Below are 20,007 nucleotides of genomic sequence, written 5' to 3'. Positions count from 1 at the left end.
AAAACCTGCCGCAAGGTGACCCACACAAAACTATCCCTGCTGGAGTGTCAAGGTGTGGACCAATGCAGAGAACCTTTATTTCTGGTTCAAAGTGCAACACCGTCATATTTTAATCAAACAGCAGTTAGATTGGTTACCGGTAAAACGCAACGCTGTAAAGATATCAAAATACATCAACTTGCAGGTGACAAGAATGGAGTGAGGCTCAAAGCATCAAATAAAAAGACTGGTCAAGCATTTCACCATGGCAATGCCCACCTTTCGAAGCCAATATGAAACTAATTATACAAGAGGCCATTCGGCCCACCAATTCTCTGACAGAGTATCTTACCCAGTCCCTCCCAGCCGCCCTATCCCCGCAACCCCACACATTTACCATGGCTAATCCATCTAACCTGCACAGTTTTGGACTGGCATGGCAGTGTTGTTGCAGTACATGCTGCGTACAGCATGATAACTATGGTGCCTGGTGGGAGTTAATGATCCACACATACGCTGGATGGAACGAGCAATGTCAGTTCTATCTCTGGAGATCTGAGTGATGCTGAAATGGCAGAACTATTTATGAACTTACAACAATGACACAGGGAAAAGCTGGCCGAGCTACCAAGTCGCGCCCCCCTCCCCCCGACCTCCTCCCCCCACTCGTGTCCAGAGCATCATGTCCAGACACTTTCCAATCCCACCGCCCGCCAGGCAGCCAGAACAACCCAGGCAATCACACTGGCTACGTGAACATCAATCCACCTACCTTTAATATGATGTGATCTCTGCCCCAGCCAAGAACTGGTCCAGCTCCCTTGTGAAGGCGTGCAAAAGAAAGACTTTCATTTATATCCTATCTTTCATAAACTGGAGAGCATCCCAAAATGCTTTATGACCCGTGAGGCATGTTTAAGTGTGGAAACTGTTTGGATATAACAATCGCAGTCACCAACATGCGCACAGCAAACTCCCATCAGCTGGAATGTGATGGTGCTGATGGTTGAGGGATAACTAGTGGTGAGGACACCGGGAAGTAACGCTCCCACGGTTGTCTGAAATGGTACCAGGGGATCTTTGTACATTCGCCGGGGTGTGGTCTGGGCTTGGCATCACAGCCGATAGACACACACCTCCAACACGGCTCCCTCAGTACTGCACTGGAGAGTCAGTCTGGGTACATGCTCAGGCCACTGAAGTGAGACTTGAACCCATGGCGTCCGACTCCGAGGCTTGCCCACCTTAAATAAAAAGCAGCAACCTTAAAGCAAACAGGGTGCTGCAGCTGGAACAGGTTGCTCGAGGCCCAGTAGGAAACATAACACGGTAGGAGATCAGAAAATCAGAGGCAATCCCTCAGAAGTCAATATCAGAACCTTTTAACACCTACTCCCACCAACAATTGTTAAACAGCAGCATTATCACAACAACAGACTTTATAGAACCTTTCGTATTGAAGAAAATGTCCTCAGATAATTCAGGAAAGAACAGACAGTGAGCAAAGAGAAAATGATTAGGAACAGCAACCGAGGCAAGTAGACAACATAGAGGCGTGGTACACTGGGACATGATGTTAATATTCATTATGACTGAAATTAAGTCACTACTTACCTCCCCTTAAATTTTGTAGTCATTGTTTTCTTCTTCTTATTTTTTAGATAATAAGGAACGACTCATGAACAGTGACATTTGTGGAACATTTAGCTAATTTCCTTTTTATTTCCACATCCCTGGCTGATCAAAATGTACACAAATAGAACCAGGCTAATCAATAATAATCAAGGGGATGCTTCCTCTTGTGGGGCATTCTAGGACAAGAGGTCATTGTTTTAGGATAAGGGATAGCAAATTTAAAACAGAGTTGAGGAGAAACTACTTCTCCCAAAGGGTTGTGAATCTGTGGAATTCGCTACCCCAAAGTGCGGTGGATGCTGGGACTGTGAGTTAATTTAAGGCCGAGTTAGACAGATTTTTAATTGGTCATGGGTTGAAGGGTTATGGGGAGAAGGCAGGAAAATGGGGATGAGGAGCATATCAGCCATAATCGAATGGCGAAGCAGACTCAATGGGCCGAATGGCCTAATTCTGCTCCTATATCTTATGAACTTACGAAGTGACTACAGGATAGGAAAACAGATTCCTCTGGTAAACAAGCAGTTATCTCTCTAAAGCTCATAATCCTTCTGCTATTCTCTCACAATCGATTGTGAAAGACACCTGGCAAATAACCCGGAGAATAACTAACTACCCCCGAGTCTTGGGTTTGTGAACTCAACAGATCAATGGGAGCATTTCTCCCATTCTGTTCACGGTCTGCACCACCACGCATTGTTACTGCCTCTGACGAACAGCTCTGTCTTGGGGGAAATGTTCGCGAGTGTTACTTCAACAAGGATAGGTAAAAGGGCAGTAAAGCTGGAACACGTCTCAGCCTCTGTCATACCTCCGAGGAACTCCCATCAATGCCATGGGCGGCACACTGGTTAGCATTGCTGCCTCACAACACCAGGGACCCGGGTACAATTCTGGCCTCGGGTCACTGTCTGTGTGGAGTTTGCACATTCTCCCCGTGTCTGCATGGGTTTCCTCCGGGCGCTCCAGTTTCCTCCCACAGTCAAAAGATGTGCAGGTTAGGTTGATTGGCCATGCTAAATAGACCCTAGTGTCAGGAGATTAGCAGGGTAAACAATTGACATTACTGTTATTGGGCCCAGGTGGAAGTGTGGTCGATGCAGACTCGATGGGCCGAATGGCCTCCTCCTGAACTGTTGGGATTCTATGATTCTATGTCAAGAGCTGGTGCTTAGGCAACAAATCTTTGCCCTTTTTTGAGTTCTTTCATTCTCTCTCACAGAGAAGGACTTGGCTAGTCGGATGAAGCTGACACCAATTTACTGGCACTGACTGTTCATCAATGTCAATATTACATCCGAGACATCCCATTCCTCGCAGGACTCAGAAGCTGGGTCAAGTAGATGGTTTCTAATGAACGTTGTCACCAAATGACTATTGTTGGCACGGTGAGCAATAACAGGACTCTGTTCAGCCATAACACCATTGCATCAATTGTCCACATCCAGCCTGCCTGTCACATCAGCTAAACCGTCAGGGGTGCTCAACCCCACACACAGCATTGCTCAACGACATGGGATTTGCTATTATCCTTCCAACAAAATACTGCAAAAAAACAGAAAATGCTGGAGACAAACAGCAGGTCAGGTGGCATCTGGGGTGGAAGAACGGTTAACATTTCAGGTTCCAAAAGAGAAGATGATGGAAAATCTCAGCAAGTCTGGCAACATCTGTAAGGAGAGAAAAGAGCAGACATCATCTGGACTCAAAATGTCAGCTCTTTTCTCTCCTTACAGATGCTGCCAGACCTGCTGAGATTTTCCAGCGTTTTTTCTTTTGGTTTCGGATTCCAGCATCCGCAGTAATTTGCTTTTAACATTTCAGGTTATTTTTATTCATTTATGGGATGTGAGTGTCTCTGGCTAGGCCAGCATTTATTGCCCATCTCTCATTGCCCCTTGAGAAGATGGTGCTGAATTGCCTTCTTGAACTGCTGCAGTCCCTGCAGAGTAGGTAGGGTTTTGACCCAGCGATAGTGAAGGAATGTCTGATTTATTTCCAAGTCAGGGTGGTGAGTGGCTTGGAGAGGAATCTCCAGGTGGTGAAGGTGCCAGCTTTCTGTCCTTGTCCTTCTGGAATCTAGACGATAGTGGTCGTGAGTTTGGAAGGTGCTGCCCAAAGAACTTTGGTGAGTTCCCGCAGTGTATCCTGTAGATGGTACACACCAGTGCCAATGTTTGTCAGTGGTGCAGGGAGGGACTGTTTGCAGTTGGGGTGCTAATCAAGCAGGTATGCTTTTTCCTGGATTATGTTAACTTCTTGTGTGTTGTTGGAGCTGCATTCATCCAGGCAAGTGGAGAGTATTCCATTACACTACTGATTTTCACAGTAACTTCATTGCATGTTAATGTAAGCCTTACTTGTGACTAGTAAATAAATAAACTTTACTTTGACTTGAGCCTTGTAGATGGTGGACAGGCTTTGGGGAGTCAGGAAGTGAGTTACTCAATGCAGGATTCCCAGCCTCTGACCTGCTCTTGCAGCCACAGTATTTATATAGAACATTACAGCGCAGTACAGGCCCTTCGGCCCTCAATGTTGCGCCGACCAGTGAAACCAATCTAAAGCCCATCTAACCTACACTATTCCAATATCATCCATATGTTTATCCAATGACCATTTAAATGCCATTAATGTTGGTGAGTCCACTACTGCTGCAGGCAGGGCATTCCACGCCCTTACTGAGTAAAGAACCTACCTCTGACATCTGTCCTAAATCTATCGTCCCTCAATTTAAAGAGTGTGTTTGTGTGCCTGAGGCTGCGTGTGTGGGAGAGACTGTAAGTCAGGCGGAGTCCAGTCAGTTTCTGGTCATTGGAAACCCCCAGGATGATGACAGTGGGGATTCAGCGATGGCAATGACATTGAATTTCAAGGAGCGATGGTTAGGCCCTCCCTTGCTGGACATAGTCATTGCCTGGCACTTGTGTGGCACGAATGGAACTTGCCACTTATTAGCCTGGATATTGTCTAGTCTTACTGCATTTGGGCATGGGATGCTTCAGTATCTGTGACCCTCCCTCTGTGAAAGGCCACATCTTGGCAAAAATGACAAACTTCAACACTGTTCAACAATCCCTTTCCTCGGGCAAGGAGGTCATCTCTGCCAATCACATTCTGTATCCATCTGCTAGGAAATGGAGGACAAGCCTGGGGCTGATTCTTCCTCAGTCATCTCCTCTTCAAGGAGAGGCAGTTGCCCTCTCCTCTCTACCCATCGTCAATAGCATAGCTGAGAATAAAAGGGGGAATTGTGGACAGAAACGAACTGACATCCTACATCTGTGGTATCATCGCACACCCCCCCCCCCACCGCCCGCCCAGCAGTAAGTGGTACAGAACCACACAGTTCAGGAAGTTCATCGCAAACATGGATCCTTTGTCGATCTTACACAGGGTAGCAGTCGGGTTATCACTCATGTCAGTTTCCCTGGAACCAGGAAGGGCAACAATCAGCCTGGGTTAGCACTCACGGGGATAGATCGTTTAAGTTTATTTATTAGTGTCACAAGTAGGCTTACATTAACAATGCAATGAAGTTACTGTGAAAATCCCCTAGTTGCCACACTCCGGCGCCTGTTCGGGTACACTGAGGGAGAATTTAGCATGGCCAATGCACCTAACCCGCACACCTTTCAGACTGTGGGAGGAACCCAGAGGAAACCCACGCAGACACGGGGAGAACGTGCAGATTCCACACAGACAGCGACCCAAGCTGGGAATCGAATCCGGGTACCTGGCACTGTGAGGTAGCAGTGCTAACCACTGTGCCACCATGTCGCCCCAATCCTCACATTATCACTGATGTTACTGAGGTGGTAGATGAGTGCATATGGACAAGTTTCCTGATTTCTGCCCGTGCCTCCGAAAATTAGTGGCCTGTGGAGAATAAGCCTCCTGGTCACTGAGCACTGCTGTAGAGTGTCTTGGGAAGGACAAGGTGGAGGAAAATGGAGAGAGTACTAATTTACTCAACAAAGACAATGATTCCGACTTGTACGAGTCTCTGATGAACTTAGTAATGAAATGACTATGCCATGTACAACATTTTCCTCGTCAGCTGCTGCTACTGCCAGTTTCCCCTTCTGGCAGCTTTGCTTTGTCTTGTCCTCAGGCAGTGTAAGCACGTGAAATCCGATCCATTTTCAGCTGGCACAGGAGAATTCAGCCCTAACCCTGCTTTGCTGCTCACACATCTCGGTGCTGCCGGTGGGACCTGCAGCCCACCAAACCTACTGCCTCCAAACCGGCTCTCTAACTCTGACTGGACCCATTCCTCTCCCGGCATTGGTTACCTGACACAAAACCATCCTTATGGAGCATCGATCCCAGACCAATCGGAGCGAGAACAGCTGCTTTGTTCACTGATTGGACAACACTCACCCCATAAACCAAACTTCCTCATCCCCAATCATTCTTATAACTAACGCATCAAAGTGTTCAAAGAACTTAGATTTATAAAATTCTAACAGGACTAGACAGGGTAGATGCAGGGAGAATGTTTCCGATGATGGCGGAGTCCAGAACCAGGGGTCACAGTCTGAGGATTCGGGGTAGATCATTTTGGACGGAGATGAGGAGACATTTCTTCACCCAAAAAGTGGTGAACCTGTGGAGTTCATTACCACAGGAAGTAGTTGATGCCAAAACATTGAATGTAATCAAGTGGCAGCTGGATATAGCACTTGGGGCAAATGGGATCAAAGGTTATGGGGAAAAAGTAGGATTAGGCTATTGAGTTGGACGATTAGCCATGATCGTAATGAATAGCAGAGCAGGCCCGAAGGGCTGAATGGCCTCCTCCTGCTCCTATCTTCTATGTTTCTATGTAACACATTTTAAAGAAAGTTTCTTTTGCCCAGGTTTGCTAGTGGCAACACCAGGAGATTGATCTTCAATTGCGGGAGACTCCAGGGCAATCCTGCAGGATTGGCAACGCTAGATTCACTGCATGAGGCACTTTGTTTAAAGTTAAAGATTATATATTTTCGTGGTACACATTGGTACCAACGACATAGGTAAGAGAAGGGACGGGGATTTAAAACAGGAATTTCTGGAGCTCGGCTGGAAGCTGAGAGCAAAGACAAAACATGTGGTCATCTCTGGTACGCTACACGTGATAGCGAGTTGAGGAACAGGGAGAGAGTGCACTTAAACATGTGGTTGCAGGGATGGTGCAGGAGGGAGGGTTTCAGATACGTGGATAATTGGAACACGTTCTGGGGAAGGTGGGACCTCTACAAACAGGACGGGGTGCACCTGAACCAGAGGGGCACCAATATCCTGGGAGGGAAATTTGCTACGGCTCTTCAGGGGGATTTAAACTAATTTGTCAGGGGAGTGGGAAAAGGAGTTGTAGTCCAGAAGTCAGTGTTGAGGGTGGTGAGGTATTGGGGAAGGTATCAAGGTCAAGGGTGGGTACCGGTAGACAGGAAGATGGGTTGAAGTGTGTCTACTTCAATGCAAGGAGCATCCGGAACAAGGTGGATGAACTTGGGGCGTGGATTGCTACTTGGGACTACGATGTTGTGGCCATTACGGAGACGTGGGTAGAACAAGGACAGGAATGGTTGTTGGACGTTCCGGGGTATAGATGTTTCAGTAAGTGTAGGGAAGCTGGTAAAAGAGGTGGAGGAGTAGCATTGTTAATCAAGGATAGTTTAACGGCTGCGGAAAAGCACTTTGAGGGGGATATGCACACTGAGGTAATATGGGCTGCAGTTAGAAACAGGAAAGGAGCGGTCACGTTGCTAGGAGTTTACTATAGGCCCCCAAATAGTAATAGAGATGTGGAGGAAGAAATTGCTAAGCAGATTATGGATACGTGTGGGGGTCACAGGGTAGTTGTCATGGGGGACTTTAACTTTCCAAATATTCATTGGAACCTTTGTAGGTCAAATAGTTTGGATGGGGCACTTTTTGTGCAGTGTGTGCAGGAGGGTTTCCTGACACAATATGTGGATAGGCCGACAAGGGGTGAGGCCACATTGGATTTGGTACTGGGAAATGAACCGGGCCAAGTGTTAGATTTGGTTGTGGGAGAGAACTTTGGAGATAGTGACCACAATTCGGTGTCTTTTGTTATTGCAATGGAGAGGGATAGGGCCGGACGGCAGGGCAAGGCTTACAATTGGGGGAGAGGTAATTATGATGCGATTAGGCAAGAATTAGGGGGCATAAGATGGGAACAGAAACTGTCAGGGAAAGGCACTGATGAAAAGTGGAACTTTTTCAAGGAACAAATACTGGGTGTCCTTGATAGGTATGTCCCTGTCAGGCAGGGAGGAAATGGCCGAGTGAGGGAACCGTGGTTCACAAAAGAGGTGGAATGTCTTGTGAAAAGGAAGAGGGAAGCTTATGTAGGGATGAGGAAACAAGGTTCAGATGGCTCGACTGAGGGTTACAAGTTAGCAAGGAACGAGCTGCAAAAGGGGCTGAGGAGAGCTAGGAGGGGACATGAGAAGTCCTTGGCGGGTCGGATCAAGGAAAACCCCAAGGCTTTTTACTCTTATGTGAGGAATAAAAGAATGACCAGGGTGAGGTTAGGGCCGGTCAAGGACAGTGGTGGGAACTTGTGTATGGAATCAGTAGAGATAGGCGAGGTGATGAATGAATACTTTTCTTCAGTGTTCACCAAGGAGAGGGGCCATGTTTTTCAGGAAGAGAAGCTGTTACAGGCTAATAGGCTGGAGGAAATAGATGTTCGGAGGGAGGATGTATTGGCAGTTTTGAATAAACTGAAGGTCGATAAGTCCCCTGGGCCTGATGAAATGTATCCTAGGATTCTTTGGGAGGCGAGGGATGAGATTGCAGAGCCTTTGGCTTTGATCTTTGGGTCCTCGCTGTCCACGGGGATGGTGCCAGAGGACTGGAGAGTGGCAAATGTTGTTCCTCTGTTTAAGAAAGGGAATAGAAATGACCCTGGTAATTATAGACCGGTTAGTCTGACTTCGGTGGTTGGTAAATTGATGGAAAAGGTCCTTAGGGATGGGATTTACGACCATTTAGAAAGATGCGGATTAATCCGGGATAGTCAGCACGGATTTGTGAAGGGCAAATCGTGCCTCACAAATTTGATAGAATTTTTTGAGGAGGTAACTAGGTGTGTTGATGAAGGTAGGGCAGTTGATGTCATATACATGGATTTTAGTAAGGCGTTTGATAAGGTCCCCCATGGTCGGCTTATGATGAAAGTAAGGAGGTGTGGGATAGAGGGAAAGTTGGCCGATTGGATAGGTAACTGGCTGTCTGATCGAAGACAGAGGGTGGTGGTGGATGGAAAATTTTCGGACTGGAGGCAGGTTGCTAGCGGAGTGCCGCAGGGATCGGTGCTTGGTCCTCTGCTCTTTGTGATTTTTATTAATGACTTAGAGGAGGGGGCTGAAGGGTGGATCAGTAAATTTGCTGATGACACCAAGATTGGTGGAGTAGTGGATGAGGTGGAGGGGTGTTGTAGGCTGCAAAGAGACATAGATAGGATGCAAAGCTGGGCTGAAAAATGGCAAATGGAGTTTAACCCTGATAAATGTGAGGTGATTCATTTTGGTAGGACTAATTTAAATGTGGATTACAGGGTCAAAGGTAGGGTTCTGAAGACTGTGGAGGAACAGAGAGATCTTGGGGTCCATATCCACAGATCTCTAAAGGTTGCCACTCAAGTGGATAGAGCTGTGAAGAAGGCATATAGTGTGTTAGCTTTTATTAACAGGGGGTTGGAGTTTAAGAGCCGTGGGGTTATGCTGCAACTGTACAGGACCTTGGTGAGACCGCATTTGGAATATTGCGTGCAGTTCTGGTCACCTCACTATAAGAAGGATGTGGAAGCGCTGGAAAGAGTGCAGAGGAGATTTACCAGGATGCTGCCTGGTTTGGAGTGTCGGTCTTATGAGGAAAGGTTGAGGGAGCTGGGGCTGTTCTCTCTGGAGCGGAGGAGATTGAGGGGAGACTTAATAGAGGTTTATAAAATGATGAAGGGGATAGATCGAGTGAACGTTCAAAGACTATTTCCTCGGGTGGATGGAGCTATTACGAGGGGGCATAACTATAGGGTTCATGGTGGGAGATATAGGAAGGATATCAGAGGTAGGTTCTTCACGCAGAGAGTGGTTGGGGTGTGGAATGGACTGCCTGCAGTGATAGTGGAGTCAGACACTTTAGGAACATTTAAGCGGTTATTGGATAGGCACATGGAGCACACCAGGATGGTAGGGAGTGGGATAGCTTGATCTTGGTTTCAGATGAAGGTCGGCACAACATCGTGGGCCGAAGGGCCTGTTCTGTGCTGTACTGTTCTATGTTCTATGTTCTATATTAGTGTCACAAATAGGCTTACATTAACACTGCAATGTGAAAATCCCCTAGTCGCCACACTCCAGCACCTGTTCGGGTACACAGAGAGAAAATTTAGCATGGTCGATGCACCCAACCAGCACATCTTTGGTCTGTGGGAGGAAACCGGAGCACCCGGAGGAAACCCACGCAGACACGGGGAGAACGTGCAGACTCCGCACAGACAGTGACCCAAGCCGGGAATTGAACCCTGGTCCCTGGCGCTGTGGGCAGCAGTGCTAATCACTTTGAGATAAACCAGCTTCTAAGGCATGAGGTAAATGGCATGATTATCCCACTTAATGGAAAAACAGACCTTACTGTATAAAATACCACACGTTGAAAAATGCTGAACCTAAAGTAAAGAGCTCTCTGAATAATTTTGTCATTAAAGCACGCAGAGCTCCCTCAGCTGTTCAGTGTTGTGCTGAGTGGAATGGAGTTGTTGGGATGTGCAGGATGTTGACAGTCTAAGCGACATGTCATTGATCAAACCGCAAACTGATAATAAAAGATCTCCTCAATGGCTAAGGCGCCAAGTGGCAATTGAAGTTAGTGCAGCCTATTCAGGGAGACGTCAGCGAGTGCCAGTGTAGTTTAAAGAGGGTGATTTATGATTTACAGCATGGTTGAATCAGACCAATAATGGATATAACCACCAAGTTCACAGAGCAACCGAAGGGAAAGAACTTTCTCATTCTCGGACACCCTGAGCGGGACTTTCCGGCCGCGTTCCCCCCAAGGCTGGAAAATCCCGCCTGAGATCAATGGACTTTTGCATGGTCCGTGTCCCGCCAGCTACGATTCCCACGGCGGGCGGGACGAGAAAATTCCATACCCCATTTTTCTCTACCTAATGATCACAGTGGTTCGCACTGCTGCCTCACAGCGCCAGGGACCCGGATTCGATTCCCGGCTTGGGTTACTGTCTGTGCAGAGTCTGCACATTCTCCCCGTGTCTGTGTGGGTTTCCTCCGGGTGCTCTGGTTTCCTCCCACAGTCCAAAAGCTGTGCTGCTTAGACTGATTGGCCATGCTAAATTGATCCTTAGTGTCACGGGGATTAGCAGGGTAAATATGTGGAATTACGGGAATAGGGCCTGAGTGGGATTGTGGTCAGTACAGTCTCGATGGGCCAAATGGCCTACTTCTGCACTGGAGGGATTCTATGATCCCCCCACTTCCAAAGCTGTTGCTGCTATTTTTGAATATGTGCGGGGGAAACTTCCTCACTGAATCATCCTTTTCCTTTGCATGTTTTGGCTTTTCTCTTATTTTTGCTTCCGGACAATAACACACCTGCTCTCAGCATGTCTTTGGTTTCCTTTCTTTCCCCCTCTTAGTCCCTGGAAGATGAACTCATTCAATCTCTCCCGTCCTCAACCAGCTATCTCAGACATTCCCTTGTCCTTGTCCCACCTAGTCCTTGCTCCGAACCAATTACATCTCCAACTTTTCCCACTCCTGGTGAATGGTCACGGAGCTGAAACATTGGACGGGACTTTCCGGCCGTGCTCGTCCCAAAACTGGAAAATCCCACCCCAGGTCAGCGGACCTCTGGATGGCCGCCCCCACACTCCCCAGCCTGCTATGATTCCCGCAGTGAGCGATTAGGGAAAATTCCCCACATTGGCTCAGTTCTGCTCTCCACAGTTACTGCCTGACCTTCCGACCATTATCAGCATCTGCTGTTTTGATTTCAGATTTCTGGCATGTGCAGTGTTGTCTTCTCGATTTCTCCAGATTCTTTCACAGACCAGTTCTATTTACACTGCAATAATCTCAGAATAGCGACATGCTAATAGTGGCAAATTCATCCAACATAACCATCCGCATCAAGTTATTATATTCCCCAAAGCTCTGTCCAATCAAGCACACTTGTATTACTGCAGCCTAAGTGTGGCTAAGTACTGGCAATATGACAGAGATGAATACGAAAACTGAATCAAACTGCTCCATTGCTTATAAACTGAAGTGATTTATGAACATCAGCACAACTGGAGATTACAGTCGGCAGACTGGGAACTAGTTTGTCATTCACTCCACCAGGTCATTTATAGTTTCTGTTCCAAAAATAGAATTTTTAAGAGACTATGAGAGTTAAGTGAAAAGTAAACAAGGACAGTGATGGAAGGGCCTGTGGGATTGTAATGTTATAACACCCGGGTTTGTATTCTAACTGGGAATGAGAATATTCAGCTCCCAAAAAATTGATTCATTCACCGCCTTCTCTCGTGCACTGTATATCAGCGCCTGACGCGTCCTGTACAAGGTCAGCGCCTGACATGCCCTGTACAACGTCAGCGCCTGACACCCCTGCACAATGTCAGCACCTGATGCACCCTGTATAACGTCAGCGCCTGACACCCCTGTACAACATCAGCGCCTGACACACCCTGTACATCAGCGCCTGACACGCCCTGTACAATGCCAGCGCCTGACACGCCCTGTGCAACATCAGCGCCTGACACGCCCTGTGCAACGTCAGCGCCTGACACGCCCTGTGCAACGTCAGCGCCTGACACGCCCTGTACAACGTCAGCGCCTGACGCGCCCTGTGCAACGTCAGCGCCTGACACGCCCTGTACAACGTCAGCGCCTGACGCGCCCTGTGCAACGTCAGCTCCTGACACGCTCTGTATGTCAGCGCCTGACACACTCTGTACAACGTCAGCGCCTGACACACTCTGTACAACGTCAGCGCCTGACACGCCCCTGTGCAACGTCAGCGCCTGACACGCTCTGTATGTCAGCGCCTGACACACTCTGTACAACGTCAGCGCCTGACACGCTCTGTACAACGTCAGCGCCTGACACGCCCTGTGCAACATCAGCACCTGACACGCCCCTGTGCAACGTCAGCGCCTGACACGCTCTGTATGTCAGCGCCTGACACACTCTGTACAACGTCAGCGCCTGACACGCTCTGTACAACGTCAGCGCCTGACACGCTCTGTACAACGTCAGCGCCTGACGCGCCCTGTGCAACATCAGCACCTGACACGCCCTGTGCAACATCAGCACCTGACACGCCCTGTGCAACGTCAGCGCATGACACGCCCTGTGCAACGTCAGCGCCTGACACGCTCTGTACAACGTCAGCGCATGACACGCCCTGTGCAACGTCAGCGCCTGACACGCCCTGTACAACGTCAGCACCTGACACGCCCTGTACAACGTCAGCACCTGACACGCCCTGTACAACGTCAGCACCTGACACGCCCTGTACAACGTCAGCGCCTGACGCGCCCTGTGCAACATCAGCACCTGACACGCCCTGTGCAACATCAGCGCCTGACACACTCTGTACAACGTCAGCGCATGACACGCCCTGTGCAACGTCAGCGCCTGACACGCCCTGTGCAACGTCAGCACCTGACACGCCCTGTGCAATGCCAGCGCCTGACACGCCCTGTACAACGTCAGCACCTGACACCCCTGTGCAACGTCAGCGCCTGACACGCCCTGTACAACGTCAGCACCTGACACGCCCTGTGCAACGTCAGCACCTGACACGCCCTGTGCAACGCCAGCGCCTGACACGCCCTGTACAACGTCAGCACATGACACCCCTGTGCAACATCAGCACCTGACACGCCCTGTGCAACGTCAGCACCTGACACGCCCTGTGCAACGCCAGCGCCTGACACGCCCTGTACAACGCCAGCGCCTGACACGCCCTGTACAACGTCAGCACATGACACCCCTGTGCAACATCAGCACCTGACACGCCCTGTACAACATCAGCACCTGACACCCCTGTACATCAGCACCTGACACGCCCTGTGCAACGTCAGCACCTGACACCCCTGTACAACGTCAGCGCCTGACACGCCCTGTGCAACGTCAGCGCCTGACACGCCCTGTGCAACATCAGCACCTGACACGCCCTGTGCAACGTCAGCCCCTGACACGCCCTGTGCAACGTCAGCGCCTGACACGCCCTGTGCAACGTCAGCGCCTGACACGCCCTGTGCAACGTCAGCCCCTGACACGCTCTGTACAACGTCAGCGCCTGACACGCCCTGTGCAACGTCAGCGCCTGACACGCCCTGTGCAACGTCAGCCCCTGACACGCTCTGTACAACGTCAGCGCCTGACACGCTCTGTACAACGTCAGCGCCTGACACCCCTGTACAACGTCAGCGCCTGACACGCTCTGTACAACGTCAGCGCCTGACACACTCTGTACAACGTCAGCGCCTGACACACTCTGTACAACGTCAGCGCCTGACACACTCTGTACAACGTCAGCGCCTGACACGCCCTGTGCAACGTCAGCGCCTGACACGCTCTGTACAACGTCAGCACCTGAAGTGAGTGCTCACCTGAAGAAGGGGCTTAGAGTTTCGAAAGCTTGTGTGGCTTTTGCTACCAAATAAACCTGTTGGACTTTAACCTGGTGTTGTTAAACTTCTTACTGTGTTTACCCCAGTCCAACGCCGGCATCTCCACATCTTTTCTATTCCCCATCTAAACCCTGTTTCTAATGCTTAGAAGGAGAAGTGCTGGCTGGCATAAAAATAGAAGGTTCTGGAAAACAATCGGCATCGGTGGAGAGAAACAGAGTAAATGTTACAGGTCAATGACTTTGCATTAATTGGAAACATTTCAGGGTTTTGTTTTGGGTTTAGTGTGAGCTCATCTTTGCTCCTTTCCAGTGGCTGCACTGACCCCAGGACAAGCCTCCATTACCACAGCCGTGAACCCTTCCTCGGATTTGACATGTGAGCATTAAACCGACCACAGCCGCCCAGTGCTCACCTGAAGAAGGGGCTTAGAGCTTCGAAAGCTTGTGTGGCTTTTGCTACCAAATAAACCTGTTGGACTTTAACCTGGTGTTGTTAAACTTCTTACTGAATAGAAAAAAAACATTGGCCTTTCAGTATTCCTTTTATCAGCGTTGTTTACTTTCCAGAGTTCCAAATCACTGGGCGATGAATTGAAGAGGATTACCTACAGTTGATTTGATAGTACAGAACTTGAGCATTGCTTAAAAAAAGGCATGCTGAAACTTTTCACCTTGTACTCATCAGGACACTTGGCAAGAATACCAATGTCAGGCGAAAACAACAACTGCATAAGAGAGAGCTGATTGGTTGGCAACGGGATTTTGATCTACTTGCCAACCAATCAGCACTCTCTTCTCAGACAGTATTAATTGTTATTTTTCCCTTAAATCAGCATTCTTGCCAAGTATCCTGGTGAGTGCAAGATTAAAAGCTTCGACACGACTCTTTTTTCAGGATTATCTAAGTAACATTTTCAGTGGCAGATGTTGGTGGGGAGATTTGAGGTGACGTGTTGGGCTGGTGCACAGTGAGGTATAATAACCATTTGCACTATTCCTAATGTGAAAAAATGTCCTAAAAACCAGGCAATTACAGTAGAGTCATTGAAGAAGGCGGCACAGTGATTAGCACTGCTGCCTCACAGCGCCAGGGACCCGGATTCAATTCTGGCCTCGGGTGACTGTCTGTGTGGAGTTTTCACGTTCTCCCCGTGTCTCCATGGGTTTCCTCCAGATGCTCCGGTTTCCTCCCACAGTCCAAAGATGTGTGGGTTAGGTGGATTGGCCATGCTAAATTACCCCTTAGTATCAGGGGGATTAGGAGGGTAAATATATGGGGTTATGGGGATAAGACCTGGATGGGATTGCTTTCAGTGTAGACTCGATGTGCCAAATGGCCTCCTTCTGCACTGTCGGGACTCTATGAAGACGGGCAGCGTGGTCCGAGGAATGAGTTTTAAGGTAGATTCTAAACTGTGGCGGCAAGGAGATGGGATTAAAGGGCCTGGCCAGCCAAAGGCTTATCCAGCAAAATATGGAACATAGAGTGGGGGATGCACCAGAGGTCAGAATGAGAGGAACAGAAAGTTTTCAGAGGGTTCTAGAGCTGGAGGAGAGGACTGAGATAGGGAAGAACAAGGCCATGAAAGGATGAAATTGGTAGTCATAGTAATGGAGAGGATGGGGGTTGGATTCTCAGCTTGGGATCACACAGAACAATAAGGTTGTGAGTGGACTGGTTCAACCTCAGAGCTGCTGGGGAGGAAGGCAGGACGAGTGGGCAGGGGGCTTGTGACAGGGAAACGGTGACAATGACATTAGTTTCCCAATGTTTGAATGGAAGGAGTCTGCAGGCCACTCAGGCCTGTTTGCTAGACAGGCAGTCTAACAATGCACAGGCAATGCAACGGCTGAGAGCTGCTGGAGAGATAGAACAGACTCTTCCATCAACCCGAATGCAGAAAGTAACTGTAGACAATGTCACCAAGCGGCAGCGTGGAAGTGAGGAAGAGGAGAATTCCAAGGATGGATTCTTTGATTTCTTTGTCCGGGGTGCGTGGGGTCCTTGATTATGCTGGCTGCGTTTCTGAGGCAGCGGGAAGTGTAGACAGAGACAATGGGTGGGGGGCTGCTTTGTGTGATGGACTGTAGTTTCTTGTGGTCTTGGAACAGAAAGCACTGCTGGAAATGTTCAGAGCACGTCACTGTGATTTCGGTGAGAGTTGTTTCAGTGTGTCGCAGGGATAGGAATCCAATAGGGTTGGTCCTGCCAAGGGAGTTGCAGGAACGCTGGGCATGGAGTTCGGAGGCATTCATTGCGTGACAGAGGAAAAGGAGATAGGAGATAAGGCAAACATTTACATGGACAGAGGGGTGCAGAGCGGGTATTCTGAGGAGAGGGTTAATGACTTAGAAGTGACGGGGACAGCACTGGAAGAAAGCGAACCATGTACAATGACATAGAATCACAGAATCCCCACAGCACAGAAGGGAGCCATTCGGCCCACTGAGCTTGCACAAACAACAATCCAACCCTATCCCCGTAACCCCACATATTTACCCGCTGATCCCCTCCCCACCGATACTCGGCTCAATTTAGCATGGCCAATCAACCTAACCCGCCCAGGAATAGGACCAGGAACAGAAATTAAATGGGGAGATTAGTGGCAGCATTTCTTTTCCGCTGGATCAGGGGAATAGGAAATGGTTCTTGACGGCAAGATGAGTTTGACAAAGGGATGAAGGGAGATCAGAGAGAAATGAGTGAAAGATTTCAGAGCTAGGACAGGGTGGAGCCGGGTATGAAGTTTGTTTAGTTAGCAAGGGGAAGGGTGGGATGCAGCAGAGAAAATTAAGCACTAGATTTAAATTGCATTTCATTTCTCAGACTTTATCCCTATCCTTCCTCCTCCTTCAGGTTCCACATCCTAACAGGGCGTTGGCAACCTTGGACTTCCATAGGATTTGTCCATGATTATGTTTGGCCAAGACTCAATTGGCGTGCCATTGTATTTTGCAATATGGCTGACCAGGAAACTCTCGCTCTCTTATCGCCTGCCATCAGCTGTATTGGAAAGATTCATGGCTAATAATTAATCTGTTTGGCCACATTATCGACTATGGCCATCGAGTCCTGAAGTGGGACTTGAACCCAGAGCTTCTGGCCCAGCGGTAGATGTTAAGATCAGTAACAGCATATGATGGAGGAATAACACAGCATCTCGTCTTTCACCTTCAGCAAGTTTATTCTACCTCCAACTCAGCAGAGATACAAACTCCATGTGGTTCCCCCACACCAACTGTTCCGGCTGTGTCCATTTATACTCCAATATTCATCTTTAAGGCGGCCATTAGCCTAACAATGTAATTGCCAAGGCAAGCACTGACTGTCAATGCTTGCAACAAGTAAAGTCGCAATAGTCCCAGATGACCATAGGCTGCTCTGCCCTTTGAGGGGGAGAGCTGACTGGTGGAGATTTAACCTGAGGGTCACCACACCTCAGGCAAGGGGCAGGGTCGAGAAGGGCGGGGTCTTCATGAATAACCTCAGCCGGCACAGGAATTGAACCTGTGCTGTTGGCATCACTCTGCATCACAAACCAGCCGCCCAGCCAACTGAGTTAAACTGACTCCCACATTGACAGTAGGGATGTTACCACTGCACCACAAGACCTTCTTCATCCCTATAGAGTACATATTATGATTGACATGGATGGTGATGAATTATATTGCAAACCGCAATTCCTTCCACAAGGGTGATCTTTGCTAGTGCTTCAACTCTGCTGTGACATTTGGTTCTAATCACATGACTGGGAACAATGGTAGTACAGTGTATTATTGCTAATAATGGGTGAGTTGCCATGTCCATTATAAATGCTGCTTGATGTACCCATCAATGAATTTGACCAATTGTATCCGTGCAGAGAGCAGAAGCTGCAGTGTAGAATCCCTACAGTGCAGAAGGAGGCCATTCAGCCCATCAAGCCGGCACTGACAACAATCCCACCCAGGCCCTATCCCCATAACCTCACATATTTACCCTGCTAATCCCCGATACTAAAGGACAATTTAGCATGGCCAATCCACCTAACCCGCACATCTTTGGACTGTGGGAAGAAACTGGAGCACCCGGAGGAAACCCACACAGACACAGGGAGAATGTGCAAACTCGACCCAGACAGTGACCTGAGGTCGGAATTGATCCCAGGTCCCTGGCGCTGTGAGGCAGCAGTGCTAACCAGTGTGCCACCATGCCACAGTGGCACAGCTGTGGAGACAGAAACAGAATTGACGTTGAAGGTGGACAGGATTCTGATGAAAGGTCACTGACTTGAAACATTCATTGTTCTGCTCTCTTCCCTGTGTTGTCAGAGCTGCTGAGCATGTTCAGTTTTTTAAAATCCCTCTCTCTGTACACAGGTTAGTGGATGGCCCGTATGCAATGATGCTTCATTGGGAATGTGGATTGAGTAGATAATCCATCAGACCCAGACTGTGGCTTCAAATCAAGTAAGAAGTCTCACAACACCAGGTTAAAGTCCAACAGGTTTATTTGGTAGCAAATACAGTGCAGAAGGAGGCCATTCAGCCCATCAAGCCTGCACTGACAACAATCCCACCCAGGCCCTATCCCCATAACCTCACATATTTACCCTGCTAATCCCCGATACTAAAGGACAATTTAGCATGGCCAATCCACCTAACCCGCACATCTTTGGACTGTGGGAGGAAACTGTGAGGCAGCAGTGATGAATTTGCTACCAAATAAACCTGTTGGACTTTAACCTGGTGTTGTGAGACTTCTTACTGTGCTTACCCCAGTCCAACGCCGGCATCTCCACATCATGGCTTCAAATCAAAACAGATACATTGGTAGTAAAGCCCCCACTGTGCACATTGATCATACACTGTCATGTACTGTGGGCACTAACCATTCCCCACCACGTGGAGATGCTGACGTTGGACTGGGGTGGGCACAGTAAGAAATCTCACAACACCCGGTTGATGAAGGAGCAGCGTTCCAAAAGCTCGTGATTCCAAATAAACCTGTTGGACTTTAACCTGGTGTTGTGAGACTTTTTACCATCCCCCATTATCACAGGAGACAAAGTCAATTTTGACAATAATTTTTTCCCCTACAGTATATTTATTATGATGTTATGTCAAAAGTGAACACTAGTTTCATAATTCTTCTGTCTCGACTTTTTAGCATAATGCACACATTGACATAACTCTTGAATTGGTCTTCCCTCAATTTTCAGTGTTCCTCTGCACCTTCCCAGCCGGTAGGCAGAGCATTCGTATGGGGATTGTGGAAGAAAGTGTGCATCCGTCACCCCAAGGAATGACTTGGCGTAGATGCAGAAATGCTCATAGGAATAAACTCTGGCCTCTCATGGCTGTGCTGCTGAGCCTTCAGGTAGCAGTTCAACACACACCAGGAATAGCAACAACAAAGCTCAGGATCTTCCACATACGTGACGCCTGATCTTCCTCACCGCCGGCTGTGTTTGACGGCTGCCGAGTGGAGCTGAAACTCTGGCAGAAAATCTGACCCCAAACCGCCGCCATCTTGTGAGTGTGGTAACCCCCCCCACCAGGTCCAGGGGGAAATCACTGATTGATCCCCCCGTGGGACTCGTTGAGTATGAGTTCCCCTGGTAACAGGCAGTGTGGCCTGTCCACCAGGAACTCATCACCTGAGCCTTTTATAAGGCAGGCCCAGGACTGGGCCTGCTGGACTGTAGTCCCAGGCAGGGTCGAGTGTGTGTGTAT

General features: G+C 48.7%; 1 protein-coding gene across 8 annotated transcripts in view; it reads right to left on the bottom strand.

The window, feature by feature from the left end:
* The window catches only part of LOC144502696 (oxysterol-binding protein 2-like), a 386,545-nt gene that overhangs the window by 76,607 nt on the left and 289,931 nt on the right, over positions 1–20,007 (bottom strand). For 4 of the 8 annotated variants that reach the window (XM_078226903.1, XM_078226904.1, XM_078226906.1 and 1 more), the window contains one exon: positions 752–799. The exons of the other annotated variants lie outside the window; for them this stretch is intronic. In XM_078226903.1, the coding sequence (XP_078083029.1) occupies positions 752–799 (48 nt within the window). The remainder of the gene's footprint in view (positions 1–751; positions 800–20,007) is intronic. 8 annotated transcript variants of the gene reach the window in all.

This window comes from Mustelus asterias, chromosome 13, assembly GCF_964213995.1.
Source record: "Mustelus asterias chromosome 13, sMusAst1.hap1.1, whole genome shotgun sequence".
NCBI classification, from domain to species: domain Eukaryota; kingdom Metazoa; phylum Chordata; class Chondrichthyes; order Carcharhiniformes; family Triakidae; genus Mustelus; species Mustelus asterias.
Note: the sequence above shows the minus strand (reverse complement) of the source record. Positions and strands in the feature narration are given on the sequence as shown.